Below are 14052 nucleotides of genomic sequence, written 5' to 3' on the forward strand. Positions count from 1 at the left end.
TAAGTAAGTTTGGAATTTAATAATGGACCAAAGGGCCATTATTGAACCCCAATCCTTACATATGTAACCCTCCTGTCTCAGGTTCTTAAAGTTCACCTTTTGGACCTTACACCCTAAATATGGGTGTAACATGCTCCAGCCACCCCAAAGATGACCTTCCCAAAAGGTTAATTTATCCTTTAAATACTGTATATATTGAATCCCTAGAACAGCACCACCATTGTGTCAATGTTTTCCTGTCTGAAGCCTCCTACATATCAAATAAGCCCTCAGAAAGGTTCTGTTCAGTGTGTGGAGGTGACAGGTACACTTTAATATGGCACAAGTGGGCGACATCTCTTCTTAGAAGTCAGATGAGCTCAAAAGTGTTTACATATATCTCTTCATCTCCCTGCTGACCCAGCAAAACGAGGAAAGTTTAGAGTCGCTCTCCCTGTGGCATTGTGTCCTCCCAAAGCACTACCAACAACAAAATCAAAACAGGTTTGTAAAATCCCCAGAGAATGAATACTATGTAAGGTAAGGACACCTGAAATGACACAGGTTGAAAAGTATGCTCTGCAACAACAGCTTTTAACCTTTTCAAGGTTACTAGTAGTATAAACACTGAATAGAACACAATAGTGACCCCCATTCTGTAATGTACTGGGGTCCCTCCTGGTGACTACATATAACCACTGAATTACCATGCCACATATAGAGAACTACACTATGGGGTTCACTTATAAAAAATTTGGTGGGCAATTGTTTCAAGAATTCTCAAAGCGGTCACAAATAATCCCCAAAGGTTTACTTCCTATGATTGTCAGCTCCATCTAGTGGCCATAATACAGTATTTTCCTGAAATATTTAAATGGGGAAAATACAACATTATAGCCACTAGATGGAGCTGATGACCAAAGGAAGCAAGCATTCCACAAATTACGGGGGTTATTCATGACAGCTGTGTGAAAGCTTGAGACACCTGCATGGATTTTATATATATATATATATATATATATATATATATATATATATATATATATAAAAACCCCTATCTGTATAATAGGGACGCTGTACCAAGTTTCTACAAAAGGGAGTGGTAATAGAATTTGTGACAGAAGAAACAGATAGGACCCTTTTCTATCCGAAAAATTCATTGTTGTTTTTTCTAAATGCAAGTTTAACTCCATAAAATCAATGGAAAAAAGTGAGCGCTATCCTTCCTGTGATGTCACATCCTGCCGGAGTGTTCCATGCTGGTTACTAGGCTCCTTCTTGCACAAACGCCGCTGGATCAGCTCTACAACACCACCATTCTGAAGGATTGACCGTCTCCATTAGCCCAGGTGCTATTGCACCAACCACCTGTGGCGCCTGCAGGACGTTTTGGGGATTGGTCATCTCTCATATACACAGATGAGCTTGTTTTATTACTTCCTTTACACCTGATGATGACCATCCTGGGCACCTGATGACCATCCTGAGGGAGGACAACCAAATTTGACCAGACCATTACCTGATGAGGATACTTCTGGATATAATAATATATAACGCGTATTATTATTATACTTCTGGTGAGTGCGCAATTCAGCTATGTATCACGGAGCACCACCATTGAGTCTACCAGTCACTTGGCATTTTTACAACTGCACAGACTGTTCATATTGAATCATACTATAATCACTGCGAATACATATTGTCATTTTTTAGCACTGCACTATTTATTCTTTCTGCAAGTTTAACTCCACTTTAACAGGTTAACTCTTGAAGTCCAGGTCTTTAAATGTAGACTTTAGTCTCACTTTAAGGCCCGATGTACACGGGACGTTTCTGGAAACTGACTGCTGGAAAATGTAGGTTAAAAAATGTCTGTTCAGCCACGTTTGCATAACGCGTTTACGTTTAGAAGCATTTTTTAAAGATAAGCACAGGAGAACCTCCCAAATGCCCAGAATGCACTGAAAAGTGGTAAATTATTAACTATTTCAGACTGTTTCAGAGAAATACAGAGAGTAGAAGCAGAGACAGCAGTATATGTTGAGATAATTAGGTGGGAGTTGCTCATTAACATTTACTTTGTTTCCAAGTGTTGGAAGGTGTCTGCTGGAGTGAGTCTTTAAGGTCACCTGGCAGGGGGTCTTCATAAGGAATTTGAGGTGTGAATGGTCATTAACATATCTTTTGTTTCCAAGGGTGGGAGAGGTCTGAGGTGTGAATTGGTCATTACAATGTGAGACAAGCTTGGTAGGAACATCCTGTGTTCAGTGTTTTGTCTATCTGAGTACCTTGAAAACTCTTTGCATGCATTTTTCATGATGAAAAAAAGGCTCTGGACAACATTGGGAACTGGAAGATTTAAAAAAAAATTTCAAACCCAAGAGCTAATAAACGCGATTTGCCGCATTTACAAGCGTTTTGCATTTGAAACACTGATAAAATCGATGTCTGAACGCAAAATTGTTGCGTTCAAAAAAACTTAACTGCCTGTAAACAACTGTAAACGAAGATGTGTACATGGACACATAGGAAAACATTAGAGGGAGTTCAGGGGCTGCTGAAAAAAACGCTGAACATCTCCTAAACGTGAGTTTATCAGCTGCAGTGTACATGAGCCCTAAGTAGAAAAGCCTGCCCACTGCCAGCAGCTGCAGAAAGGGACCCTTGCTCTCTGTATGGAAGCAGTGACCTCTCTGCAGAGGCCCAACATGCCCCCTACTGGATCAGATTCAGAACTATCCAATCATCAGGGAACATTATTCTGACTGACTGTAAGGCTAGGTTTACATCTGTGGAACGACTTGCTGCGCCTCTGAAAAGCAATCCATAATAGGTCACCTTACAGATGAATCTGACAGGCAGTAAACAGGTGATATATTGCATCCTCACCACCTGTTTGAACCCTGTAAATGTCACACCACTGTGCTCCAATCGTGTGCATTACAGAAGGTTGCAGCTTCATTCGCCTGAATGGGAGCTGTTCTTCGGCACTTGTGACCCCCCTCCCCCCCCCCCCGAAGGCACCATGCGGGATCATTTTTCTGCCCCCAAGAAGCAGAGTATAGTGGCCAAGGCATGAGTAAACAAGCCCTAAGACTCTGCACACCTAACATAAACAGAGTTCAGTTAGAGCCCCTTCACAAGGGCAGACTGATCGGACCACCCATTGTTCTCTATGGGGAGGCGGATGTAATCAGACGTGTACATATACAGCCGCCTGCATCCAATCTGATCAGCTCCTTTAAAAACGGATGGATGGGGGATCCATTCCCCATCCATGTAGCAGATCAGATGACAGAGGAATGTATATGGACACGCAGCCAGTCCACTCCATAGAGAACAGCAGGCTGTGTCCACTCTGTACAAGCAGAATGGACATGGACCTGTCATCCGCCTGCTCAGCGGGGATCAGCAGGCCCTACTTCTCCTTTCAATGCTTGCTTACCCTCCACAGTACACATTGCGGAGGAGCGGCAGCTACAGTTACAGCAACGTACCGGTACATCGCTGCCTGTTTCAGATGTGCTTGAGCCCCCGCCCGCCTAGTCTACTGCAGTTTGACTGGGAGTTTGGCAACAGATCCCGACCAATGAATCATGGCCGGGACCTGCTGATCACCTGTGTCGAATTAACAACACAGGGCTCCATATAGAGGGAAAAGAAACAAATTGGTCTGTGATAAAAGCAGCACACAGTACACTCATTAACACGTGATAGGCACACAATTAACGCCTTGATTGCCCCTAGATGTTAAACCCTTCTCAGCCAGTGTCATTAGTACAGTGACAGTGTATATTATTAAAACGGATCAATGTATTAGTGTCACTGGAGTTGCCAGTGGCAGTTAGTTCCCACAGAGTCAGTTAGTGTTGGATTGCTCGCTGCACTATCACAGTCCCACCATAAGTCGCTGATAACCACCATTACTAGTATTAAAAAAAAAAATCCACTATATACCATCATTTGTAGACGTTATACCTTTCACACAAACCAATATATACTTATTGGGATTTTTTTTTACCAAAGACATGTAGCAGAATATATTGTGGCCTAAATGTATGAAGACATTTAATTTTTTTTATTGAATATGTTTTATAGCAGAAAGTAAAAAATACAGTTTTTTTTCAAAATTACGATTTTGTTTCATTTATATAATAAAAAAAACACAGTGATGATCAAATACCAACAAAATGAAGCTCCCAAAATGATATAAATTTAATTTAGGTAGTGTTGCATGACTGGGGAGGTTTCGCTTGTTGCATCCTCCCCCCCCCCCCCCCCTCCACTGCCACATTTGGCACTTTTTAGGGGGAGCAGGTTACTGGTTCAGACAGATCATCGCTGTGACATACGGCCCTCCTCCTTCCCCCCACAGCCTTCTGGGACCTGTGATGTGACTGCGGGAGCATTCACAAAGCTCAGCACAGCTCGCACATGAGAAGTTGGAAATCGGCTGTGAAGCCGGAATCAGAATATTTCATTAATACCAAAGAGAAATTATTGAGATACAGCCACATTCAATGAAAACAAAAGTACACAACAAGGAACGGAACAAGAAACAATGACACAACAAGATTACCAATAACAGCAATAAAAATAAATTAAAAACTATCCTCTAATAAACCACCCATGCTATTAAACAACATAGAATAAATACCACAGATAAAAAGTAACAGAAAATCAAACTACCAAAATGCAAATAGTCCACACTTTCTCTAGCATTGGTGTACTATTTGCATTCTGGTAGGCTTTACTGCTGGATTCCCTAAAATGATGATACCTGCGCACAAAGCCGATTGAAGAACTGGCTTGGGTGAGGACATCGCTGGATCGTTGGGCAGGTAAGTGTCCTTATATTAATTTAATTTTTTTTTTGGGGGGGGGGAGGGAGACTGAACTCCTGTTTAACCCAAAATGAGGAAAATAACTATGCATACAGTGGTGTTTTGAGAAAGTAATCATACCCCTTGAAATGTTCCACATTTTGTCATGTTACAACCAAAAACGTAAATGTATTTTATTGTAATTTTATGTGATAGACCAACACAAAGTGGCACATAATTGTGAAATGGAAGGAAAATGATAAATGGTTTTCAAAATTTTTTTACAAATATTCTTGACCTGTCTGGTGTGTTCCTTGGCCTTCATGATGCGGTTTGTTCACTAATGTTCACTAACAAACCTCTGAGGCCTTCACAGAACAGCTGTATTTATACTGAGATTAAATTACACACAGGTGGACTCTATTTACTAATCAGGTCACTTCTGAAGGCAATTGGTTCCTCTAGATTTTAGTTAGTCTAGATTTTAGTGGTATCAGAGTGAAGGAGCTGAATACATATGCATGGCACACTTTTCACATATTTATTTGTAAACATTTTTGAAAATCATTTATTTTCCTTCCACTTCACAATTATATGCCACTTTGTGTTATTCTGTCACATAAAATCCCAATAAAATGTATTTATGTTTTGGTTGTAAGAGGATAGAACAAGAAGGCACTTTAACTGCTAGTTTGTTTCAACTGCCCGGTGCCTGTTGTCCAGTGTCTCCTCCATCCCTGACTGACATCTTTCATTCCACAGCCTCCTCCATTGATGCGCCCTATACATATCCTCTATGTTTTTGGTTGTAGCATGACAAAATGTACAAAATTTCAAGGGGTATGAATACTTTTTCAAGGCATTGTATACTTTAAAGGCTAACTCCACCTTTAAAAGGTTGTATAGCTTACATTATTTTAAAAATTACAAACATTATACTTATCTGCTCTGTGCAATAATGTTGCACAGAGCAGTCCTGAACCTACTCTTCTGGGTCCACTGCTGGCGTTCTAGGTTCCTCCACTTCTCTGTGTGCCACCATAGCAAGTCGCTTCCTATGATGGCACAATACACGTGGGGTCCATCCCGAGCCAGGCTGTGCGCTTCCACAGACACACACACAGACCGGCTAGGCCCCGCCCCTCCACACATGCTTTGACTAACAGTAGTGGGAGCCATTGGCTCCTGCTGCTCTCAGCCAAGCTTGGGAGAGCAAGGAATGGGAAGAGCTGCAGATGGGCACAGTGCTGGACTGATACAGGACTCAGGCAAGTGTTTGGGGCAGGGTGGATAAAAATCAATGATTTAAAAAAAAAAAAAAAAAAAAAAAAAAAAAAAAATCGGATTTTTTTTATTTAAATCTGATTTTTTTTAATAAAATGCTTTTTGAGGAAAATATATTACCATCCAAAGGTTATTCCATCATGAAATAAAGATTAGTTTTTTAATTATGTAGAATAAGGCTGTATATGTTTAATTTTTTTGTAAATAAATTCCATGAATCCATTCACAATGTCATGCTCTTCCAGAGGTTTTTGTAAGATTATTGGGCAGTTTCTCTGCCTACAAGATATTATCACAGATGCTCGGTTTACTTTTGCAGTTCTCAAAACTGAATTTGACTCAGCGGAGATCACATGCCTCTTCTTTACAGCAAAAATGTTATAACATGAACAGAGTTAAGAAAAAGACCTTCATCCTAACTTCTACAAACCTATGAATACAGAATCAACCCCTTCAGTGCTAAGTTTCAAGAAGTCCAGTGAATAGAATAGAAACAATATTTTCCTGATTGTTTGGAGTGGAATAGATCTGCACAAGAAGAAAGTGAAGCTAAGTGTGATGAGGAAGGGGCTGACAGTCTCGTTTCTTAAATATATATATTTTGTTTAGCAGAATTAGTTAACAAACATGGATGTTTGTTTAACCACTTGCCTACCAGGCACTTATACCCCCTTATTTACCAGGCCAATTTTCAGCTTTCAGCGCTGCCGCACTTTGATTGACAATTGCGCGGTCATGCAACATTGTACCCATATGAAGTTTTGATCATTTTTTTTCTCACAAATAGAGCTTTCTTTTTGTGGTATTTAATCGCCACTGGGCGCTTTACTTTTTGCGCTATAAATAAAAAAAGTGCAAAAAATTTGAAAAAAAAAAAAGTTTCTTTGTTTCTATTATAAAATTTTTCAAACAGGTATTTTTTCTCCTTCACTGATGTGCGTTGATGAGGCAGCACTGATGGGCACTGATAGGCGGCACTGATGGGCACTGATAGGCAGCACTAATGAGGTGACACGGATAGGCGGCACTGATAGACAGCACTAATGAGGTGTCATGGATAGGCGGCACTAATATGCAGCACTGATAGGCGGCACTGATGATGGGTACTGATAGACGGCACTGACTGGCACAACCCCTGGGCACTGACTGGTGGCACTGACTGGCGGCACTGCTGGGCTGCACTGGTGGGTGGCACTGGTGGGCGGGCACTGGTGGGTGGCACTGGTGGGTGGGCACAGGTGGGTGGCACTTCTGGGCACAGGTGTGTGACACTGCAGAGTGGCACACATGGGTGCACTGCTGGGCACAGGTGGGTGCACTGCTGGGCACAGGTGGGCGGAGCTAGTGGGCGCACTGCTGGGCACAGGTGGGCGGAACTTGCGGGTGGCACTGCTGGGCACCGATCATCAGGGCACTGATCATCAGTGCCCTGATGATCGGTGCCGATCCTCGCTGTGACAACTGCCGGTTCTCGGCAGCACTTTCCTCACGATCTGACAGCGTGAGGAAAGTGCAGCCGAGAACCGGCACTTGCATTTCCCTGTGATCAGCGTGTCATTGGACACCGCTGATCACGTGGTAAAAGGCCGCTGTGATCGGCCTTTTACCACATCACGTGATCAGCTGTGTCCGTAGGACACAGCAATCACGGAGATCGCCGGGTGCGCGCCCCCTGGGGCGCGCATGAGAGCGCGTTCTGGGGAGACGTCATATGACGTCCACTCAGAACTGGCCGGCCGCAGTGCAGCCGTCATTCGGCTATCTGCGGTCGGCAACTAGTTAAGCAAATAACATATGCTGTAATGTTATTGTTTCAGATAAATAAATCTATTTAAATTGTTATTATTAAGGTAATGATTATTTTTCTCCTTCCTAAGTACAACAGAAAAGTTGTCCAAATATGAATGATTAACCTATTAAACTGGGGATAAAACTAATATGAAAAGTTATTATTCTAAAAATCATCTACTTGCATATTAAAGTTATACCAGCAAGAATTGGTCTATGTAGAAAACTAGGATTTAAATCAAGCCTTACTGACTAGTGATTTAAATCGTGATTTAAATCAGTTTGACTTAAATCAAATCCACCCTGGTTTGGGGGAGAGCTGGGGGGCACTGGTAGCTTTTTTGTTTTTTTTTTCTAACCTTAAGGCCTCTTGTGCACAGTACTAATGTTTGAACATCAGCATTTTTGGATGTAATTTCAGAAGTATGTTCTGCGCGTAATTATGTATGTATTTGCATCCACGTGTACAATACACTCCCATGCACAATCCATTGATATTTATGCTCATAACGGCACAAAATACCAGGAACGCAAATATATATTTTTTACTCAAGAATACACAGCACTCATTTACACACCTGTGTGTACAGGCATATTTTAAACAATGGGCTGCATTTTAGATCAGTAAAACAAACAAAAACAAAAAAAAATGATGTACTGAGCTTTTTCAAAGAAGGTAAACCCCCCCCCCCAAAAAAAACCCAACACCTTTTTGCCTTTACAATCTCTTTAAGACCATGTTACATCCACATTTACAATGTAATATGTAACATGGTGCCAAGTGAACGTCTTTTTCCTTTTTTTTTTTTTTTTTTTTTTAAATTAAACTTTAAATTTAAGTGCACAAAGTGACACTTCATTCATGTCTGCGCACAACAGCATGTTGTTGCGCTGCTGTGCTTTGACATGCGGTGCATTCCTGTGTGCTGTGGTAAAATGCTACATGACTGCATTTTACTGCAACTCATTGTGCCACACTGCCCAGCTGCAATCAAGAAACAGAAAATAATTCCAGTGTGGATAAACACCGGTCACTGCTCTATAGGTGAATGAGCCCTAAATAAAGGTTGGATGAATGTTGTCTTATGTGTATTGACATCTGATGAGCTGCTGTCATGTCTATGAGATGCAGGATCTGTACACAGGACAGGAAAGATGTAATTGTAACCCATAGCAACCATCCTGAGCTTCACCAGTGACAGTTAGGAAATGCTTTATACGCTGGGCTCTGCAGGCTTCCCCTCCTCCTCTGTCTTCTGTGTATTTGTGTTGTCATGGTAACTGAGGCCTAACAACAGATCCTTCCCTAACCCTGGGCTGAGAATGAATGAAATATCACCACAACTATTTAACAATTCTAATTATTTCTCTATGTGGTGTGAGATTTAACTCTAGAGTTTTCTGGGATCTCCGTCCACTCACAAGATGTACATTTTAGGGTTTGTACTTGTACCTTCACACATGGTTTGTCCTGACTTAACCACTTAAGGACCAGGCCTATTCTGACACTTCTCACCTACATGTAAAAAACAGTGTTTTTTTGCTAGAAAATTATTTAGAACCTCCAAACACCATACACACACATATATATATATATATATATATATATTTTTTTTTTTTTTTTTTTTTTTTTATTTTATATTTTTTTTTAGCAGAGGCTCTAAAGAATACATTTTTTTATGTCACATGGTATTTGCATCACAGGTTTTTCAAACGCAATTGTTTTGGACAAAAATACCCTTTAATGAACTTAAAGGGAAAAAAAAAAAAACACACATCACAATGTATAACTCAACCTTTTTTAAAGTATAAAAGACGATGTTACATCGAGTAAATAGATACCTAACCTGTCAAGCTTTAAAATTGCGTAAGCTCGTGGAATGGCGCCAAACTACAGTACTTAATCTCCATAGGCGACACTTTAAACATTTTTTTTACAGGTTACCTGTTTAGCATTACAGAGGAGGTCTAGTGCTTGAATTATTGCTCTCGCTCTGATGTTTGCGGCGATACCTCACGTGCGGTGTGCGCACTGTTTACAAAAGTGGCCTACTGATGTGTTCACAGCTGCAAGCCAGCATGGGGGAACGGGGGTGCTATAAGTTTTTTTCTTTTAATTATTTAATTTTATTATAATTTCTATTTTACACTGTTCCTTTAATTTTTTTCTGGATCACTTTTATTCCTATGACAAGGAATGTAAACATCCTTTATGGATGAAATAAGCAGTGACAGGTCCTCTTTATGGAGAGATCTGAAGTCAAAAGGATCCCACATCTCTCCTCTACAATAGAAAGAATTAGATTTAAAAAAAAAAAAAAAAAACACACACATCGATCTAATACACTAAAAAGTGATCCAGTGGCAAATCAGTCGCTCTGATCACTTTTAGTAGAAAGACTGGCACCTGAGGGAAATTTACAAACAATGGTGTTATGGCATCTAGCTTTAGCCATAACCCCATTATTAAATGTCAAAGTAAAGATGTATTTCCCCAGTTAGGCAGTTGGCAAGTGGTATATCTTATCCCAGGAACAAAAATTGATAGTATTGCAGATCACTGGTCCTTAGATGTGGTGGCTGCATTAGTTTTCCTTTTCAGCCTAAAAACAGTTTAAAGTGGAACCCTCGTATCCTTTACAGCCAAGGAAACTGCCATCGTAGCCTCTGTTCTGCAGTTGCCAGGGTGCTGTACATGTGGTCAGTTATGACTCCAGCCATTTGATGGTTTGACAGTACAGGTACTTGTGACAGTGATCACATGATGCCTTGAATAGATTGGTTATGGGAAACAGTCAAATCGATGGGTTTAGTTCCACTTTGGAGCCCCATTCACACTAGCTGCAGCATTCCCATCCACATTTCATTTTCCTCTTGAATGGGTTGCCCGTGCGAGCCAAAAAAGCTCCTGCACCTGTTCAGATGGTAAGCTTTGTGCATTTTTTTACTGTGCATTTGTCGTATGTCTGCTTTGTTGAGGGTACCGTTAAGAATGGCACAACAAGCATTTTTCATGCCTTCCTTGAATGTACAGATGTGAATGGGGCCTACTATAGCAGTGCAGGAAATCACATGTGATTCGGACAGGGATCACACCACATTCCTTTTTAAATTACATGCAATTCTTTGCAGTGCGATTTGAGCCATTCATTTTGTATGGTCTCAATTTGCACCGTATGAAAAATGCACAGGAATCCTTTTTTTTTTTGCCACACAAGCCTTACAATCGCACATTTTTTTAACCTGTTTTGAGGTGTCATCAATTTAAAACACTGACACCCGTGGCAGGTCACATGTAAGGAGTTTGATTTCAAAGCAGTGCGGGCAACATTCAGGATTTGCTACGTTTCCCACACCACTTACACTATATTGCCAACAGTATTGTGACGCCTGCCTTTACACGCACATGAACTTTAATGGAGTCCCAGTCTTAGTCCGTAGGGTTCAATATTGAGTTGGCCCCACCCTTTGCAGCTATAACAGCTTCAACTCTTCTGGGAAGGCTGTCCACAAGGTTTAGGAGTGTGTCTATGGGAATGATTGACCATTCTTCCAGAAGTGCATTTGTGAGGTCAGGCACTGATGTCAGATGAGAAGGCCTGGTTCACACTCTCCGCTCTAATTCATCCCAAAGGTGTTCTATTGGGTTGAGGTCAGGACTCTGTGCAGGTCAGTCAAGTTCCTCCACCCCAAAATATCATCCATGTCTTTATGGACCTTTCTTTGTGCACTGGTGCGCAGTCATGTTGGGACAGGAAGGGGCCATCCCCAAACTGTTCCCACAAAGTTGGGAGTATGAAATTGTCCAAAATGTCTTGGTATGCTGACACCTTAAGAGTTCCCTTCACTGGAACTAAGGGGCCAAGCCCAATCCCTGAAAAACAACCCCACACCATAATCCCCCCTCCACCAAACTTTACACTTGGCACAATGCAGTCAGGCAAGTAGCGTTCTCCTGGCAACTGCCAAATCCAGATGCAGCTATGAGATTGCCAGACAGAGAAGTGTGATTTGTCACTCCAGAGAACACGTCTCCACTGCTCTAAGTCCAGTGGCGGTGTGCTTTACACTACTGCATCCGATGCTTTGCATTGCACTTGGTGATGTAAGGCTTGGATGCAGCTGCACGGCCATGGAAACCCATTCTATGAAGTTATCCACACGCTACTGTGCTAATCTGAAGGCCACACGAAGTTTGGAGGTCTTTAGCTATTGACTCTGCAGACAGTTGGTGACTTCTGCGCACTATGCGCTGACCCCGCTCTGTCATTTTACGTGGCCTACCACTTCATAGCTGAGTTGCTGCTGTTCCCAGTTGCTTCCACTTTGTTATAATACCACTAACAGTTGTCTGTGGAATATTTAGTAGCAAGGAAATGTCACAGATGGACTTATTGTACAGGTGACAACCTATCACGGTACCACGCTTGTATTCACTGAGCTCCTGAGAGTTACCCATTCTTTCACAAATGTTTGTAGAAGCAGTCTGCATGCCTAGGTGCTTGATTTTATACACCTGTGGCCATGGAGGTGATTGTAACACCTGAATCCAATGATTTGGAAGGGTGCCCCAATACTTTTGGCAATATAGTGTATATGTGACCTGGGGCTTGAGAATCATTCAGACAGGCAGTAACCCATGGGAATCCGCCCCCCACACGTGTGTAATCAGCTGCATGCTATCACATGTAGGTGCTCATCAGAGTGGTCACGTGTGATTAAGGCATCAGATTTCAGGCGCACGCAGTTTGCCTCCATGGCCTGTGGTTCTGGCTGCACACAATCTGGACACAGCTAGTCCTTTGGTTTGTATGCAGCTATAGCAATGAGTGCTGTGGCATCCATATGAGGAGTTTAGCCACAACTGAACACGGCAGCCTATCGGGACGATCCCTAACACTTCCCTGCTCCATCCACAACTGAAAATAAAGTACAAAGTCATCCAAGCAGAACTACACTGCATCTGAGCACCACAAACCAAGAATGCTACTAAATTCATTTTTAATGTTCAAAGCAAACGATCCCCCCCCCATGTCTCCATCCTTTATTTTGCTGAGAATCATTTAAAAAACACCCCCTAGCACAGGGGTAGGCAACCTGCGGCTCTCTAGCTGTTGTGGAACTACATTTCCCATGAGGCATTGCAACATTACAAAACTGACAGTTACAGCTAGGACTTGCAGAGGCATGATGGCACTTGTAGTCCTGCAACAGCTGGAGAGCCACAGGTTGCCTACACCTGCCCTAGCATACCTGCCCTTTGCCATCTTGAGTAAGGGCAAATGATTCATTTAGCAATTACTTCCTGGAATCCATCTGTCCTTAGCTCGGGCATGCAGGCAGGAGGGTGTGCTTAGCTGAGAAAACCTCTCCTCCCAACCAGAAGACTCCTGGGATGTATGACATCATTTGCCTAGGCAAGAAACCAAGAAGTACCAGAAGAAATGTGAAACAAGTAAATCTGATATACTTTCTTATCGACATACTAATACTGGCAGTCTAAGGATTCAGAATAATCAATGTTGGTTGATTGATTGAGAGAGTGACGTTCCATTATAATACAAGTCTCCTCGGTCATAGTCCAGCACAGTGATCAGTGCAGGGAAAGTGGATGCAGGGCCTGATGACCCAGTGCATGCTGGGACTTGTAGTCCCCCAGGGAGCTCTACCCCTGCAGGTGCACACTGACCTCCCTGATGAGCTTGGCCTCTCCATGTTGTATCTCGTAGATCTGCATGATGCCGCTGCCCCTGGCCAGGTTCCCCAGGCACACGAACTTGGCGCTGGACGGGATCCATTTACAGTCGAACAGCGTGTAGTTCACCGACTTCTGGACATGAGCGATGATCTGCGGCTTCTCCAGCGGGGAACTCATGTCTGCACGGTTACTGTGCACAACTCACCCAAACACACAAACCCCGCCCACCTCCGCAACGCAACTGTCACCAACACCGTGTGAGGGGCACGAGGCTGCCCTAAGCTTGCCTGTTCAGAAGAACTTAACAATACTGCTAATGTATCCGTTTCATCCCATTCTTCGCAAAATGATTAAAGAAAAGTTATTTTTATTAAATTATATATTAAATTATAACGTCACGAAGTAGTTCTATTTAAGCAGCGTGTATTGTTTGAAAGAGGCACATTAAAAGGCGGTTCGATGGCTTCGCACAGGATGTAG

The 14052-nt window shown here is 42.2% G+C and overlaps 1 protein-coding gene across 1 annotated transcript in view; it reads right to left on the minus strand.

Annotated features, from left to right (window-relative positions):
* Positions 1-13802, minus strand: part of DNAAF10 (dynein axonemal assembly factor 10) — a 34990-nt gene extending 21188 nt beyond the window's left edge. Inside the window, exon 1 of the mRNA XM_089679778.1 lies at positions 13564-13802. Coding sequence (XP_089535904.1) covers positions 13564-13749 — 186 coding nt within the window. The 5' untranslated portion in view covers positions 13750-13802. The remainder of the gene's footprint in view (positions 1-13563) is intronic.
* Between the last annotated feature and the right edge of the window lie 250 nt (positions 13803-14052).

This window comes from Staurois parvus, unplaced genomic scaffold (genome assembly GCF_062004578.1).
Source record: "Staurois parvus isolate SC_StPar_1 unplaced genomic scaffold, SC_StPar_1.0 ptg000001l, whole genome shotgun sequence".
In the NCBI taxonomy this organism is placed as follows: Eukaryota; Metazoa; Chordata; class Amphibia; order Anura; family Ranidae; genus Staurois; species Staurois parvus.